We start from the raw sequence: 18,514 nt of genomic DNA, 5'->3' as shown, positions 1-18,514 counted from the left end.
AAGGAATATTACTGCCCTCTGTTGGTGTGTTTGTGCATTACATGCAATAAAAGGTGTTCGTTAAAAACATCAACTGAATGAGTGTTTGGCTAAATCCTCCTTGATTACAGTAAAATAAACAGTCCTGACTGTAATTATTCTGTCTTGCAAAAAATGGCAAATATGTAAGAATTATCAATGAAACCATGATTTTAATGCATTTCATATGGTGGCTTTGTGTCTCTAAAGCAACTTACCAACCACATCCGGGACACCCTGCCAGCTTTCCGCAGCAAGCTGCAGTCCCAGCTGTTGGCTCTGGATAAGGAGGCAGAGGAATACCGGGGATACCGACCTGATGACCCGTCTCGCAAAACCAAGCAGCTGCTGCAGTCAGTACCCCATTTTTCCCACGGCCAAAGCATTCAGATTAGATTTTGCTGGCAGAAAATGTGTTTGCTGCAGAAATCCTACCATATATTGAATATGATGAATCATCGTTGATTTATTTTGAGGTTTTCCATTTTTCATGTTACAGGATGGTGCAGCAGTTCTCCGTGGACTTTGAGAAGAGAATTGAGGGTTCAGGGGACCAGGTGGACACAGTGGAGTTGTCTGGTGGAGCAAAAATCAACCGCATCTTCCATGAGCGTTTCCCCTTTGAGTTGGTCAAGGTGATGTACTGAAGTTAAAATGAAATGCAATCACTGCAGTCACATTTAACACAGTCTTAAGTCTCACAGCCAGGATTTTAAAATGACTGAAACTTAGATGAAAGCTTTAAAACAACATTATATGGTAGTTGTTTGATTAAATAGGATGGTGTGTCTTTTTTTTAGCCCCAATCCTCCCTGTACATTTTCAGATGAGGGCATGTCATCAGTTGTAGCTTTGGCCTATTTGTACATATTAGTAGCTAATGACATAAAACTCCACCTTCTGTTGTTTCATGAATCTGGAACAGCAGAAACAGTGACACCCCTTGTTTTTTTTCTTTGTCATTTTAACCAAATGTAACTCTTGAAGGATGAATATGACTAAATTACATAATTTCTTCCTTTGTTTTCCTCCTCTGCTTCCTCCCTATTCTTCATGCACACTGTAATTCCCTCCTTTATTCTCTATTGTGATTTTCTTTTGAATGATCCTCAAATAGCCTCACATTAGCGATGTTTCTTCACACTCCGAGTGCAGAATGTTCTCTCTCTTTAATCTTTCGGCATGAAGAGCTCTTGCAGTCTTCGTGCTGTCCCATCCATTACATTTGTTCAATTCTTTCATTTCTTCCTCTCTGTTCTCCGCAGATGGAGTGTGATGAGAAGGAGATGCGTCGCGAGATCAGTTATGCCATCAAGAACATCCACGGTATCAGGTAGGGGTTTGTCTACCAGGCGAGAATATGATACTGCCTAAACTAGTCTTTGTTCCAACAATCCCTTGTACAGGCCCACATCGACTTGCCAAAAGTAGTTCATGCCAGTTTTCCTCTATCGAGCATCCAGTTCCTCAAAAATTTTGAGCCTGTGCTCTGCTACTGCTCGCAGCTTTCTGGCTGTGGCCAGAGATATTCATTCTGGTATGGTGAGAAATTACCAGCATTGAATTTGGTTTGTGAAAAGGCCTGAAAGTATAAAGTTTGTATGAGTATTTATGAACTGGGGTGGAGCAGGCCTTTTCTTTTATTATGTTCAGTTCTGACTATGTGTGTTTCTATATTGATTCAGCAGTGGTTAGCCACTGGAACCCAAAAAAAGGCCACCCAAGCAAGAGAAAATCTGACATTTAAGACACCACCAAATTTTGAGCCTGAATTCCTTCCAAAAACAAAAACAGGTCTGCAGTGACTCACGTCAGTAGAAGATGGTAATGATCTATTTATTTTCAGAACCACATGTGAAGGCTGTGGTTACATCTAGCTGAATCAAAACACAAATCAAAAGCAGGAATATATGTGGAACCAAAACATGTGTTACTAATGTTCATCATCTCTTTTCTTGTATTCTTCGTGGGATTCAGGACTGGACTTTTCACCCCAGACATGGCATTTGAAGCCATCGTGAAGAAGCAGGTCATAAAGCTGAAGGAGCCTTGTGTCAAGTGTGTGGACATGGTCATCCAGGAACTGATTAACACTGTACGCCAGTGTTCTAACAAGGTAGGGCTTCTGCTCATTGGCTTTGTTGTACTGCGATAATATTACCAGCTTGATGTTTTGGGTTGAAATTTCATTTGAGGTTTTTCATTATTTACGATATTATTTCACATTCATTATGTAGAAGGAGTCATAAGCTGTGTACTATGTTTTCAGCTGGAATGCTTCCCCAGGCTGCGTGAGGAAACTGAGAGAATTGTCACGTCTCATATCCGAGACAGAGAGAGTCGGGCCAAGGATCAGGTTTGTCTTGTTACTGTTTAGTTGCGGTCTTTTTTCTAAATCACACAACTCAAAGGCAAAAATACCACAAAAACAAAACAAATATAAAAAAAAATTGCAAAGGTTTTGTCACAATTTTTCCAAAACTTGTCACTTGTGTACAAATGGCACATTTTGGCTTTATGTTCTGGATAGCGCCAAGCTAGCTGGTTCTCTGGTTAAATTCTTCATGCTAACATAGGCTAACAAGGCTAGTGCTCAAGCTAACGAGCATCAGCGAGTCTTCTGAAGCACTTTAGTGCAAATATTTGACAATAATATGACAGATTATTAAGTGTTGCATCACATGCTCTGGTTTTTAGTGAGTAAAATTTTAGCTGTCACTATATTAGTACACTATAATACTATAAGATTACTTAGCACTAAATAGCAAGTAGCTGTATCTCTGTTGTGTCAATACAACCTACACCTTAGCACTCCATCTTTTTCCCCGAACATGGTCATTTCCTGAGAAGAAAGAAACTAACATGGACAAATATTAAAATTTGACACTGCTAAACAAATAGAATAAAAGATGGCTGTAGCTACCATTACCTCACCGCTTCTTTCTGAAGTTTTTGAAAGCTTCTACTGTTGACATCTTCAAAATAATTTAATGTAATATAAAAAATAGATAAATAAAATAAATAAAATCTTTGCAAAATAACAGATATGACAATTTGACCTGTGAAACTGCATATTCATAGGCTAACAACACGTGATTGACACATTGTTAAGTCAATGACAGTGCAGTTTCATACAGATAATCTAATACTTTGAAACACAATGATAAAGATTTCAAAAATAGATTCAGTTTTGTTTTATTCAATATGAACCAAAATGAGTGACTGAGGACACAAACTGAACAGGTCAGTGTTTACATCAGAAAGCTGTTTCCCTATAGATTTCTATAGGATTGGAAGTTACTTGCAACCAATGCAGGTTTAAGGCACTTCAGCATTAGCTTCATTTTTTCAACCCAGAAGCCACATTTGTGTGTCTATGATTCATAACAGGGTTTCACAAACCAGTTTTTTTAAAATACAGAAAAAAGTGTGGTCTTAATGCTACTTGTCCAACTAAAGAAAGCCAATGAGCATATTATTTCCCAAACTCACACATTGATTTTCATTTCCAGGTTCTGCTGTTGATTGACATCCAGCTCTCTTACATCAACACTAACCACGAAGACTTCATTGGATTTGCTAAGTAAAGAGTCAATCCCCCAACTTAGCTCTGCTATGATGCATTCTTTAATACTGCTCATGTCAGGCTAGTAAAAACAGATGCTTAGAAACTTCTCTTTTACCCCATCATGTTTGTCACCTTCTCTTTTCTCTGTGTTTGCCTCTCATCTCCGCATCGCCCTTCCATCTCTGTTTTGTTGCTTCTGGGCGACAGCGCGCAGCAGAGGAGCAGTCAGACTAATAAGAGCCAGAGTTCAGCAGGAAATCAGGTGAGCATTTGTCACGTCTCGTGTGTCAAACAGTGGAGGTCGAGGGAGTACTGCACACCCACACAGCGGCAAGATGGCTACTGCAAAGAAAAAACAAAGAGCTGAAATGAAAGAGATCTTGTGCAAAGCACTCTCTTTCATTTGAGTAAATCTTATGCATTGCACAAACATTATGTTATATGCATTTTACCTTTGCATTGTTTTTTAGATTATGTTATTACTTATTTCTCCCTTTCGTCATGCATGTTGTATTATGTTTTAATTGGGCACCAGCTTTGAACAGTGTGTTTTATTTTGATCTCTTTATTTCTTTATTTTTATTTGCTTCCAGTAGCCTTAGTGAAAGAATCTCTTTGGGTTCTGTTACTTTTTGCCACCATCATCACTGGTGTTGTTGTTGTTGAGACATTTCCCTTTGTTTGAACCCCTCCTGTGTCATCAAGGTGCCACTTTGCATTTCATCCCCATCCCTTAGTGAGAATCTCAGCTGCCCTCTTAGCTGGGTGTCTGTTGGTGAGTATCGCTCATTGTGGGTTATGGTTTGCAATGTAATTTGTGCCTGCAGTAACAACTCAGCCCATTGTGTGGTGCTCTCCAGCACTGCTACATAAAAGAAAACATTTTCCCCTCATTTTCCACTCTGACAGGTAAAGAATGCTAATTGGCTGTGTACGCTTCTGTTGGGCAGAGGCTCAACTTTAAAACAGGTTGCATTAGAAAATTTGCCTTTTTTTTAGTGCCACACGGTGTCTAAACCCCCCACATCCCTTCCTGTTGTAGGCCTCCTCTCCTCCTGCATCAGGCCTGATCGTAAGAGTTTTCTTTAATAAATGTGTGCTTTCTAACACCGCCTACACCCACCAAGGCCCACAGACTACAGGGGGTTACCAGCTAAACACGTAATAGTGAAAATGTGCTTTTGGCATGGCTGTTAAAATAAATCTCTAAGATAAGATAAGAAGCGTGAAAAAAGAATTCTTTCTGGTGTCCTGTGATGCTTTCAGCTACAAAACAGCTCTCTCATTTGGGCCTAAGACACAAAGGCTTTGTAATGATTCGGGTAACCTCCTTTGTGAGTCTTAGGCGGTGTAAGACTGACAGTAATCTAACCTAATAATCACTTGGCACTGTGCCCTCAGGCCTGTTTATGTAGGGCTTGTAGGGTTAATACACCACAGGAGACACACACACTCTCTATTGTGTGCTTGAAGCACTAAACACGGCGGTCACTTAACCAGCTAACACGGGCCTCTGCTTGTGGCATTGCGAGCACAGTGAATGAGATCGCACTGACACACAGTCACACACTCGGCTCTGCCGTGAGTCACAAAGACACACCTAACCTGACCTTCACACGCATTTCATCGCAAGTCATGCTTTGGGTGATTTGCACTAATTTGCGGTGTCCGTCTTGAAAGGCGGAGTCGTCGTTGATCATTAGGACCGTGTCGTTCTCTTTCTTTTATGTGTAGTTTATGTTTTTATTTACTTTTTGGGGGGAGGGTTTGTCTGTAGATGTCTTCCTGACTTTCTGACCTCACCTCCTTCCACCTCACAGGTCATCCGCAAAGGCTGGCTGACTATTAACAATATCAGCATCATGAAGGGAGGAGCCAAGGAGTACTGGTTTGTCCTGACTGCTGAGAGTCTTTCCTGGTTCAAGGATGATGAGGTAGGTTTAAAGCGGCTACGATCAGTATTTTTATGCAATATTTCTGTGGCTCAAATGTGCTGTGTGAGGCGTTGGCTGTCGTGATGAGACCAGATAGAAGGGGCCAGGATTTAAGTGTTTGGATTCAGTATCCACGCTTGTCTCCTTATAGTTAATTAGACTTTTAGACTTTGAATTTTTTGTTTCTTCCTGAAAATACTGAGATTATGTCACACGTTTACTATACTGGGATAAAAATAACTAAAACTTAAAGGTAACAGCCTGACGCTATGCTGAAAGGAAGCAGCATTCAACTTTTTACATGGATACATGACTCAAATCACTGATCAAAAAGAATTTTATTTATTTATTTATTTCAGTTATCCTTGAAAATATCAAGTACAGACCAACCAGCAGCAGCATACTGGTCTTGTAGCTGAGCACACCATCTGCACCACAAGCCTGCATGAACAGGATGCAGCATTCGGTCCATCCTCCTGGCTTAATCTTGGTGGGCTGATGTCTATCTGCCTGTCTGTGCCTGCTGTACAGGTTGGAGGATATTCTGCACAGCAAGTGTAGATAGGCAGACACACTGCAACTCCCTCAGCCAGTCGGTGTGGTCTCTGCTTGTTTATTGGGCCTCGTTTAGTCTCTTGCTGTGGTACGGCTCCAAAAAGGGGAATGCACAGAGACAATGGCATTCTCTGCAGCCTTCATTACAACATATGTGCTTCCAATTCGGCGTTCTTTCGACTTATCCCCAGACCGGTCGACTGCTTTTTGTGCATTTTTCAGGCATTGCTGAGCAGCAGATCATCACAGTGATGGAGCAGTTTACTGTATGAGTCACCATTGCGAGGAGTTTTGGCCACATTTCTGTCATTCACTCAGTCTTTCCGTTCATCTTGTGTTTTGTCTCGAATCCCCCCCTCAACCCCCCTCATTTCTCTTTCTTTTCTCCCCACCTCTTTCCTTTGGGAGTTTAGGCATTTGCTTCTTCTTCTTCTTTTGCAAATTTGGAACAGGACCAAATCCCAACCAAATGTTCAATCGCAGACACCCAAAATATATGAAAGCACACTCAGCCCAGCACATGGGGCCGCGCAGCGCCGAGTCCAAAGATTGTCATTTGAGACGTCAGTGTGGTGGTGCAGGAAATTATAGACTCCGCTGGCTTCGCCTTGTATATTTCTGTTTTACACTCTGTGAACTTTCTATAGTCCCGATGCACGTGCACATGCGTGGATGCACATAGACACATCTGCACACTCACCCACTCTCTCCCCCTCTCACTCCCTCTTAATGTGGCTGCCAGTTACTTTGGAACTGCTCGCATTCTTGGCAGGAAAATTATAAGTTTGTAATCCAAACATGAGCCTCCAGTGTTTGCGGTGAAGAGAAACCCCTCGACTCAATATCAGTGCCCTGCTCAACACCCCCCCTTACCAATCACTTCATGACAGTCATTTCCTTTAATCCTTCATATGTGTAATGCTTAAATGTGTCACAGTGTGCAAAAGAGCTCCAGCACAAGATCTTAACTTAATAGACGGAATAATCGCTCTTAGCTGACGCCATATTTATGAGTATAGCTCTCTTTTGTTTTATTTGCGTTATCACACTTTTCCTATCAGCCTTTAGCATTTAGCGTTCGACACCTTAGAAGTCTACTATAGCTCCTTTGTCCTGTGCCTCACAGTTTTCCAGTCCCATTCTGACCACCCACTGAAATAACTTCCCTGGAGGTGTCTGACTGTATTTTCAAACTCCACTTGATTGATTGGCCCTTCGTTCCTTTGGCTTGTGTTTGATGCTTTGCAGCCACATTCGCTCCTCCTCCTCCTCCTCGTCCTCCTCCTCCCCAATCCCCCCACCCCCACTTCCACAGGACCACATCTTCATCAGAGGCACCAGGCTAGCAGCCTGCACATTTACTCATTCATGCCATAAATTATGCGATCTTGTGGGTTAAAGCTTCTGATCGGACTAGGGAATATTGATTCTTTTTTTACACCCTGGTTTTTCAAAGCTGCAGTTAGTGTTGGTGATATTTGGTGATATATGTTTATTCCCCAAAAGAACCGAAAGGAAAGTGGTGAGCGTTAGAGGGCGCTTTGGACAAAATACAGATGGATACGGAACAAATACAGACTGCAAACAGATTCAAAATAGTGAAGGGTGAGGAAGAAGCAAAAGATGCAATAAAAACGAACCCACCCCACACACACACACATGTCGAAGACCTGAAATAGAAACAGAGAGAGAGAAAGGGACACAGAAAGACAGACTGACAGAAGAGGGTCCATGCCCAGTCTAACCAATGTGCAGACTACTGTACACCAGTATGACAATGAACAGGTAGTCTGAACACTGGGTGGACGGAGCCGGAGTTAGAGCCAGGCCTTGAGCGCTGGTTTTCCTGCTTCCCCAGATGCTTGTGGCTCCGTCGTCCGTGCCCTCCCTTCGCCTCCTCTCCATTTTGGCAGCAAAGGATCCAGCGTATCGAAAACTTTTCAAAAAAGCGCGATTCTGTCTCATCCGCATTCGTCTCTTTCCCCCCTTTCGGTTTTTGGGTCGCATCTCTCGTTTATTTGTTTTGGTGGGCGTTTAAGTTCAGGGTCCCCTCGCGGTCCGTTTTGGTCACGCCGGCCATGAAGAGTATCCAGCCTTGACGTGGCATATTCGCTCAGACGACCGGGACAGACTGGCTACACGTTCAGGGAGGGGATATTACAAAAAAGAGGGAAAGAGAGAGACGGAGGGTGTGGGGGGAGGGGGGGGGAGTGAGTGAGTGAGAGAAGGGAGAGGAAGAGGGAGGGGACCTGTGTGACCATATATGGGTTGTAGTGACCCCTTGGGGAATAGAACACAGAAGGATCTGCAGAGTTTTCCTGCGTCTTCTTCTCCCGTCCTTATCTCCTTTAATTCTTACCTGCAAGCATCTAGCATCACTTTCCAGACCATCGCGCCAGATGTGGACTATCTTCTGCAAATCTTTTGTAAATCCACTTCAGCACTTCTTCTTCTCGGTCTTTCCTCCTCCCTCCTTCAGCCGCCATCTCTTTAACTTCTCCCTCCTTCCCTGCTTCCCTGTGTGCTGCTAAGCACTACCAGATGTTGAGTTTTAACGCCAGGCTGTCATTTAATCTCTCTTGCTCCCTCTCTCTCTCTCCCTCATTCAAAAAAAAAAGAAAGAAGAAAAATCAGGCAGGAAGTGGGCCCCTCTGGAATGGGAAGGAAAAATATTGAAAAAATATTGAGGGGGAGGGATAAAAGAAAAAAAAAAAGACAGTTAAGAAAGATGAAGGCTGGGATGAAAAAAAATAAAAGATCTGTCACAGCTCCTGCCAGAACCTGTGTGTCATCCACATCAACACCACTGCTTGAGTGGTGTGTTATCTGGACCTCCTGTGCGATTATATCAGCGTTTTCTCCATCTTAACCACGACCAGAGTTTCCCGCGCCGTCAGCTACCAGCTCTCCACCAGCAAAACGCACCGTGAAGAACGACTGTGTCTTGACCCACACTGTAATGACTTCCACATGTGCTCTCCTTCTCCCTTTTTCTTTCTCTGTTTCTCCCTTCCCACCTACTCACCCCACTGCCCCCCCACCCTCTTACCTCCCACTCTCATTTCTCCCCCATTCCTCCTCCCTCCTGTCCCCCCCTCTTACTCTTTCAGCTTACGCCCCTCTTTTTCCTCTCTTACAAAAAAAAACAAAAAAATGGACGTCACCTTTTCTCTTACCTATATCACATAATGCTGTTCTTTGCATGACAGATGAAAATGTTTCAGTTAGAAAAGTGATTGCGGTACGTACCTTCTGCTTTCCTGGTCTGCAGGAGAAAGAGAAGAAGTACATGCTGCCCCTGGACAACCTGAAGGTGCGCGACGTGGAGAAGAGTTTTATGTCCAGCAAGCACATATTCTGCATCTTTAACACGGAGTCAAGGTCAGCTGAGAGACCTTCAAATATCTGCTTTTTTATTAACCTTTGTAATAGTCGGATTTATATATGCCTAGAGGAACCAAGACTTATTAGAGCAGACACATGGAGAAGACGGAGGCCTGTGTGTTGAAGCAGAGGCTGAAATGTTTGGGATTATGTTTCTTATAGTGGAGTGTGAATACAGGTTAAGACAAGCTACAAAGATTTAGGATCGATCCTTCTCAGTTTTTGAAGTTTGACAGTTACATTTGATGTACATTTGGTGCTACGACACACTATCTTCTAGACAGCGCACGTTATAGAAAATTACCGCAACAAACTGAGGTCTTTGAAGGTCTTGATGTTGCAGTAGTGAGCTGATGTACGTACAGAGTGCCAAAACACCATCTAGCAAATAAACATATATATGTTGATTTGTTCATATTTAAAAAGAGGCTTGGATGTGTCATTTGATTCTGTTCATCAACTGAGCACTACTAACTCTAATCAGAGGCATTCTCAGAGGAATAGATATGAAGAATGTAAAAAATAAAGAAAATGCAACACTGGTAGGCCTAATGCTGCAGAAAGAATTGTTACTTTGATCGTCACAAGCATGCAGAATAAAATAAATAAGTAAAATAAAGAGATTATCATATTTAAGTTACTGCTCAGCGTGTGATCTCTGCCGCTGTTTATTTTTAACATGATAGCCTCACATTAGAGGTTTGAAACTTTAAACTGCACATTCTTAAATATTAAAGGTCACTCTGTGAGTTCGACTCTGACTCTGTTTAATAGCCTAAAAGAAGAAATGGAAATGACTTTAGTTTGTGGCCAGATAAAGGTGAAGGGAAATTACTTTTATTGATCGAATAATCTTGGCGAGAGATCGCGTTCACATGTACCTGATCAGTTTTCTAAGTTTTGTTCTTGTAGCTGCAGTTCCAGCAGAGTTTTAAAAATGGACTTAAAAAATGAGACATTTTTTGCATCGTCATCTGAATTTGATTATGTGCAAATACAGTGACAATGCATTACAGTGGGGGTGTCAAACAGAAGGCATGAGGGCCAGAATCGGTCCGCCAAATATTCTCATCTGGCTCACCGGACAGCTTTGGCAGATGGGAAGAAGGCATGAATTTTAGACTTTTAACTATAATTTTTATTGGTTTTACAGCTTTTCCAACTGATAAAGACCTCATTCATGACCATTCATATTGCATCAAAGTAAATAAGTAATAGATAAAGCATTAAATAGCAAAGTTCCTCTTCCTTTTACTGTCTGCTATAGAAATGTATGATTTTTTACAGCGGGTTCAACGTAAAAAAAAACAAAAAACCCAAAAAGTACAAAAATTCCCATTTTAGAATTGCAGGACAGTCTGTGCAATGAGTTAACAGAGCTTTTCTGTATTTTTTCTCAATTTTACATATTTATATATTACGGTTTAAGCTCATTTCTTTATATTGTGGCAAAACTGAGGTGTGTTGTTGAAATTGCACTCATTCTTATATTCAAATATCTCAGGGATTAGATGTGTGGTTAAACTTCTTCATTACTATCAGAAAGATGAGTTTCACCGGTTTGGTTGACTTAAGATCAAAGTGAGCTGTACATGAGCCACAATGCAAAATGAGTTTGACATCCCTGCAGTTTCCACTGCTCGAACTTTAAAGTTGGCTACAGGTCGCATATACACACACACATTCCTGCATTCCACTTACAGGATACTGTAAGTAAAGAATCAGTAAAACATCAAACAACATTTTAAGATAGAATCCTGCTCCCTTTGGTTTGTTAAAGAAGAGCATTCCATCTTTTTGTATGAGGTGCGGTGGTGAGTGAGGAATCACATGTGATAAAAAGCAGCTGTGATACATGGAGTAAGCAACTTTAAGTTGGGGGATACATATTTATACAATATCATAATGAAACAAAAATCTAATCATCAAAATCAAACACAAAAAAATTGTGCAACAATTTTATGACTAGTACAAGAGAAACACGATTTGTTTCTGAAATTAAGATAAATCACCTAGTATCCATCCAGACTGTCGGCAAGAAAGTCTTGCACACAGACAATAGACTGGATACTTTCTCTATTTGATACTGTATCAGAAGCAGATTTCTAATTGCGAAATCCAGATTATTTGCTTAATTAAATACACTCTTCTACTTTTTTACATGGGATAGTACAGATTATGAGCTTTGTTCTCGCTTTGTCTCACACATGCTCTCCTGTCCTCAGGAATGTGTATAAGGACAATCGCACCCTGGAGTTGGCCTGCGACTCTCAGGATGATGTGGACAGCTGGAAATCGTCTCTCCTGCGTGCTGGGGTCTATCCTGAGAAGACAATTACGGTTGGAAAAAATTCCATTAATTTAGCTCCTTTCATTTAGTTTTTATGTAGAGCCAGTTGCTGACAGCATGAGGCTTAAGGCAGGTCAGGTTTAAGGTTAGAGTTAATAAAAACGTATTTAAAGAAAACTTGAAGTGAACAAAAAGTGATGCAGTTGCAGCAACGAAAAAAATCCAGTAAACCAAATGCAGTGAATGCAGAAAGCCAGCAGGAAAAGACACAGGACGGGGAGACAATAATCACACAACACATGGATTATTTGCACAGACAAGGCACAGGTGAACTAAATCAAAAAAATAATGAGCATATACTCCAGAATGTTATGAAGAGTGATCAGATGAATTGCATAGTCCTTCTTTGCCATGAAAATTAACTTAATCCCAAAAAAACCTTTCCACTGCATTTCATTGCTGTCATTAAAGGACCTGCTGAGATCATTTCAGTAATCATCTTGTTAACTCAGGTGAGAATGTTGACGAGCACAAGGCTGGAGATCATTATGTCAGGCTGATGGGGTTAGAATGGCAGACCTGACATGTTAAAAGGAGGGTGATGCTTGAAATCATTGTTTTTCCATTGTTAACCATGGTGACCTGCAAAGAAACGCGTGCAGCCATCATCGCGTTGCATAAAAATGGCTTCACAGGCAAGGATATTGTGGCTACTAAGATTGCACCTAAATCAACAGTTTATAGGATCATCAAGAACTTCAAGGAAAGAGGTTCAATTCTTGTTAAGAAGGCTTCAGGGCGTCCAAGAAAGTCCAGCAAGCACCAGGATCGTCTCCTAAAGAGGATTCAGCTGCGGGATCGGAGTGCCACCAGTGCAGAGCGTGCTCAGGAATGGCAGCAGGCAGGTGTGAGCGCATCTGCACGCACAATGAGGTGAAGACTTTTGGAAGATGGCCTGGCGTCAAGAAGGGCAGCAAAGAAGCCACTTCTCTCCCAAAAAAAACATCAGGGACAGATTGATCTTCTGCAGAAAGTATGGTGAATGGACTGCTGAGTACTGGGGCAAAGCCATATTCTCCGATAAAGCCTCTTTCCGATTGTTTGGGGCATCTGGAAAAAGGCTTGTCCGGAGAAGAAAAGGTGAGCGCTACCATCAGTCCTGTGTCATGCCAACAGTGAAGCATCCTGAGACCATTCATGTGTGGGGTTGCTTCTCATCCAAGGGAGTGGGCTCACTCACAATTTTGCCCCAAAACACAGCCATGAATGAAGAATGGTACCAAAACACCCTCCAACAGCAACTTCTTCCAACAATCCAACAACAGTTTGGTGAAGAACAATGCATTTTCCAGCACGATGGAGCACCGTGCCATAAGGCAAAAGTGATAACTAAGGCTACGTTCACACTGCAGGTCTTAATGCTCAATTCCGATTTTTTGATCAAATCTGATTTTTTTGTCTGCTTGTTCACACTACACATAAAATGCGACATCAAACGCGCTCTAGTGTGAACGCTCAAAGCGGCCCGCATGTGCAAAAGAAGATGTCACACACAACTCGCTCTGTTTAGACCCAGAGCAAACAATATTGTTTGACTGATGGCCCTTAATATAAAGACTTCGGACTTTATGTTTCCAAATTTTTGCTTTAAGTTATTTTGTTATTTACATAATAATGTAGATGACCTAATAATGATCCTTTTTGCTGTTTTAGAGGAGCGGTGCTTCAAAGGATAGTTGCAGATTTCTGTCAGAATCTGCAGAAAATACAGTAAAAATAAAATGTTCACATTTCTCCAACGTGGTCTTCCTAACAGTTTCACCGGATGGCAAGAAATCGTTCGCGATGTCCTATCAGGCGCTTCTCCGGCGCTGATAATTGGCGTCTGTCTTGTGTCAGTGACGTAAAAGACGGATTTAATGCGACATGACCGTTCACACAGCAGTCGCTTTCTAAAACATCGGATACGTATCGGATTCAGGACCACATACGAAAGTGACCCAGATCGGATTTGAAAATATCGGATTTGTGCCATTCACACTGTCATACCAAGATCGGATACGGGTCGCATAGGGGCGAAAAAATCGGATTTGATGCGCTTTTGCCTGCAGTGTGAACGTAGCCTAAGTGGCTCGGGGAACAAAACGTTGAAATTTTGGGTCCATGGCCTGGAAACTCCCTAGATCTTAATCCCATTGAGAACTTGTGGTCAATCCTCAAGAGGCGGGTGGACAAACAAAAACCCACTAATTCTGACAAACTCCAGGAAGTGATTATGGCAGAATGGGTTGCTATCAGTCAGGATTTGGCCCAGAAGTTGATTGAGAGCATGCCCAGTCGAATTGCAGAGGTCCTGAAAAAGAAGGGCCAACACTGCAAATACTGACTCTTTGCACAAATGTCATGTAATTGTCGATAAAAGCCTTTGAAACGTATGAAGTGCTTGTTATTGTATTTCAGTACATCACAGAAACAACTGAGACAAAGATCTAAAAGCAGTTTCGCAGCAAACTTTGAGAAAACTAATATTTGTGTCATTCTCAAAGCTTTTGGCCACGACTGTACACTTGCCAGTTCCATTATTTGTAAGCCCTCTACCAGCATGGATCTAAATGTTGCCTTTCTACATCTGCAGGTTGAGAGTGAGACCACCACCAGCGCAGACAACTTCTCGATGGACCCTCAGCTTGAGCGTAAAGTGGAAACCATCCGTAACCTGGTGGACTCTTACATGGCTATAGTCAACAAGTGCATCAGGGACCTCATGCCCAAGACCATCATGCATCTCATGATCAACAATGTAAAAATAAATACTTAAATGTCTTCATTAAATAGGAAATAAAGACAACTTTTCTTTGGTTGTTACTGTATTAAAACAGCAGGACTATGCTTTTTCTTCATTTTCACAATTATGATTTTCCATCTTCCCCTACCTCTTTCTGCCACTAGGTGAAAGACTTCATCAATGCAGAGCTGTTGGCCCAGCTGTACTCTGCCGGTGACCAGAATGCCCTAATGGATGAGTCCCAGGAGCAGGCCCTGAGGAGAGACGAGGTACTGAGAACCCACCAGGCCCTGAAGGAGGCGCTGGCTATCATCGGTGATATCTCCACCTCTACCATTACTGTCCCACTGCCTCCACCTGTTGACACCTCCTGGATGGGAGGATCCACTGGTGGTCGCAGGTAAAGTGAAATTACAGTACACATGGAGACTGTGACCATTTGAAATAAAGGCATATGGTGGTATGACGATATTCTGTTACCGCATACCTTGTCTTGCCCAGGTCTCCTCCACCCAGCCCCACTGCTCCAAGGAGGATGTCTTCAGGCCAACGTCCAGCTCCCAGAGGGGCCCCGCCGCCACCAAACCGCCCAGGACCCCTGGGGCCCTTCAATAACAGTGCTGATAGCCCTCAGGCTCCCAGCCGCCCAAACCGGGCCCCTCCTAGCATCCCAAGGTGAGTACAGTCCTCACTTCCAAATCTCTTTTCTTTGTATTAATTAAGTACTCTATTCGTTTATTGGCTGAATAAAATATGGAATCACCTAGAAATGATCAAGTTTGAGAAAAGTAAATCCAGAAACAGCTCTTCATGTGCAGTTAGTTTTATATTTTTCAGCAGTAATCTGCTCTCCTAGGGCTTCTGTAGCAGTCAACTAACAATAGTTGAGCAGTGAGCTGAAGTAGATGCCATTTAATATTAGTACAAATTCTTCTATAAGTTACTTGGTATACCTAAAAGTTCAAAAATACACAGATTTTGAAATCAAAAACAATATGAAACTAATTCTCGGGAGAAGGAGGTTTGAGCAAATGTGCTCATTAGCTTTCTAGCAATCACCAAGTGGAACGCCCCTCACATTGATCCCACTGGCATTTCTGTATTTTACGGTAAAGATGTTAAATGCACTGGTTTCATATATTGCTTTTCTAGTCTACCTGTGCACTCAAAGCAGTTTATACAATATGCCTCATTCATTCATTGACACCTACTCAAACGAGCCCTTTTTTCAATGCTAAAGGGCTTTCTAGCTAACATTCACACACTTGACACAAAGCTACCACCAGCCCCGTTTACACTAGCTCAGCACGAGGCAGGAAACAGCTAGTCCCTAAAGTTAACAAAGTTAGCCAGTATAATGTAAGACATTGTATCTGCTCATATCTGTACAAAAACAAAACTTATAGATTTTGGAATTTGATGCCAGACATTCTGACTGAGCCAACCAGGCTAGCTCCCCCATTTATGCTAGGCTAAGATAACTTACTGCTAGTAGTAGCTTAACATTTAGCTTACAGAAATGAGCACAGTATTTCCCAAAATGACAAACTGCTCCAATAAAAAATCTCTACATTCCTCAGATTTTATATTTATTTGGCTTTAGTATGGGAGACAATGTTTTGACTTTTTTCTTGTTAATTTCCTTTTTCCATATCTTACTCATGATGCAAAGAAATATCTTTTAAACTTGTGTGAACACTAAAAGTTACTCTTCCCTTCTCTTCTTTTTTCTTCTCATCTTTTCTAAAATCACCTTTCATTCCTGCTCTATGGCACCTCACACCACATAATTACCTATACTTTTCCTAAGTCGGCGGCCCCCTCCATCTCCTACAAGACAAGTCCCTCCATAATCATATAAAGGGATTCTTCATATCCTTATCTCCTTCCCTTATCCATTTCATCCCCCCACTCTAAGCCATGGCTCTGCTGTCCTGGTCTCTTCTTAGTGCTGACACTGAAGTCTTTGACCCCCTTTGACCCTCGATTTCCTGCCAGGTGACGATGTCCATATATTTATGTACAATATGGTACTTGTCTTGTGGTGTATGTGTACGTGTGCTTGTTGCTCGCCTGTGGTCCAGGTTTGCTTAGCAGGTCCACTACCCAGTATCGGTCCCTGGAACCTCTTCCCCGTCCACAAACCCTTTGCCAAGTCAACCACCGCCCCCACTTTGCTGCTTCTACATGAAAATACGCTCAGCAGTCGTACTGCCCTACTCATTCCAAAATGCAGCATGGCACATAAGCTGCTTTTATTGCATGGGAGTGTATGTGTGTAGAGTGTGTGCGTGTATGCGTGTTTTGTGCGTATGTATATGGGGGAGGGACTAATTTGCCTATATGTAGGCTGAGTTTGATTTAGTATTGTATTAATTTATTGTATAATGCCCCCTCCCCTCCTAAGTGTTAAATATCAGCTTGATGTTCTCTTAGGAACAGAAGTTGTAACTTAGTATATGTGTGAATATGCATTTTCGTGTGTGGATAACTCTATGTATGTGCGTGCGTATGGGCGTGCGGGAACACGTGAGCATGTGCCGTCTGTCTGCACGTTTGTTGGCGTTTCAGTTTCTATTTGTTTTCATGGTCAAAGCTGTTAATGATGAATCAAAAAACCCTCCGGGGTCAATTTTAATGTTGGACTTTTGTGAGTTGTTCCTGTGTTGTAGTAGCAGCCATACACACATAGCAAGGCTGAGGAGCACCTTCAGTATTCTCTCTATATAGAAAACAGCCTCAATACTGCATTTAACCTCGTCATAGGTGTCCACCTGTGCTGTAACAATGGTCAAATTGTGACCCTTGCAGCCTTAAGCTTCGATGCAGACGCTGACAGTAAGATGAAAAGAGAAAGAATACTTATTTAACGTGGGCAGAACACACGTTCATCCATTAACGAAGAAAGGACATGTTCTTACATGTTTCCATTTAGCCTTTTTCTCAGGTTCGAAACATGCGACTCCATGCATATCATGACTAGCATTCCTATTTTCAAACTCTTCTAGTCTCTTCCGTTTTACTCGCAATCACTTAAGCTGGCTGGTCAGCGTTTGTATCAGCGCTCAAGGTTGTATTGTCAACGTATAAGTGCTTCTCTGTCAGTTTGTTATTGTGTATGTGGGCCTAAACTGTGTTCTAATGTATATAAAGTAGGTAATGATAAGGAGATACTGTACCTGTGGACTATAAAGACCTCATCAAGGATCCTAGCGCTTTAATCGTTCTCTCTCGTGTCTCTACTCACTAAATGCTCTCTTCTCTCTAATTTAGACTGCCTTACCGGCATGAACTACAATTCTGTATTGCCAAAGCTAAATGTAGAAGGGGATAGGTAAAGGTAATTAAAAAAAAAAATAAATCTGCTGATGACCAACAGCAAAACGGTTCCATTTGTAGTGAAATTGCATTGTTTAGCAGAGGGCATACTGTTAAATTGGGGAAATGCATCAGTTGTTATTTTCTGTGTCTCTGTATCTCTCCTCAATAAACTTCTCCCTCATAATGTCACACTTTGCCAGACTCTTTATTGTTTCATTCACAGGGTTTTGGACTTGTATTTCTATGCAGGTTTAAAAATTAAATGTGATTATTGCTACATTTAGTATCTTATTATTACTTTGAATCAAATATTTTTGAAGTTAAACTTGTTGGTTAGAAGAAGGACTTAAGAGAAGAGGTTCACCTGAAGAAACAGGATGAGCACACAACCGTAAAATGAACAGAAATGAAACTCCTGTTGTAAAGCCTTGTAAAATGTATATAAAAACACAAATTAATCACTTTCCCAAAGAGGAAAGGGACAAAAAATGAAAAAGTTGTATAATGCTAATAAACACATGGTGGAACATCTCATAAATAATAAAGTCAATTACCAAATAATCTAGTAAGTTCACCATCTATGGTACATAATATCATTAAATGATTCAGAAAAATGAATCTTTGTATGTGAAGAACAAGGATAAAACTTGTACTGAATG

At 41.6% G+C, this 18,514-nt stretch overlaps 1 protein-coding gene across 4 annotated transcripts in view; it reads left to right on the top strand.

Moving 5' to 3' along the window:
* The window catches only part of dnm3b (dynamin 3b), a 29,927-nt gene extending 11,883 nt beyond the window's left edge, over positions 1–18,044 (top strand). For all 4 annotated transcript variants that reach the window (XM_039601927.1, XM_031732929.2, XM_031732939.2 and 1 more), the window contains 14 exons: positions 229–371; positions 518–653; positions 1,284–1,351; positions 1,996–2,134; positions 2,288–2,374; positions 3,531–3,601; positions 3,794–3,848; positions 5,407–5,520; positions 9,347–9,456; positions 11,685–11,799; positions 14,385–14,549; positions 14,699–14,934; positions 15,036–15,209; positions 16,345–18,044. In XM_039601927.1, coding sequence (XP_039457861.1) covers positions 229–371; positions 518–653; positions 1,284–1,351; positions 1,996–2,134; positions 2,288–2,374; positions 3,531–3,601; positions 3,794–3,848; positions 5,407–5,520; positions 9,347–9,456; positions 11,685–11,799; positions 14,385–14,549; positions 14,699–14,934; positions 15,036–15,209; positions 16,345–16,387 — 1,656 coding nt within the window. In that variant the 3' untranslated portion in view covers positions 16,388–18,044. The remainder of the gene's footprint in view (positions 1–228; positions 372–517; positions 654–1,283; positions 1,352–1,995; positions 2,135–2,287; positions 2,375–3,530; positions 3,602–3,793; positions 3,849–5,406; positions 5,521–9,346; positions 9,457–11,684; positions 11,800–14,384; positions 14,550–14,698; positions 14,935–15,035; positions 15,210–16,344) is intronic.
* Positions 18,045–18,514: the final 470 nt, after the last annotated feature.

The sequence above is a fragment of the Oreochromis aureus genome, linkage group 18, assembly GCF_013358895.1.
Source record: "Oreochromis aureus strain Israel breed Guangdong linkage group 18, ZZ_aureus, whole genome shotgun sequence".
NCBI classification, from domain to species: Eukaryota; Metazoa; Chordata; class Actinopteri; order Cichliformes; family Cichlidae; genus Oreochromis; species Oreochromis aureus.
This window is presented reverse-complemented; position numbering and strand designations above follow the sequence as displayed.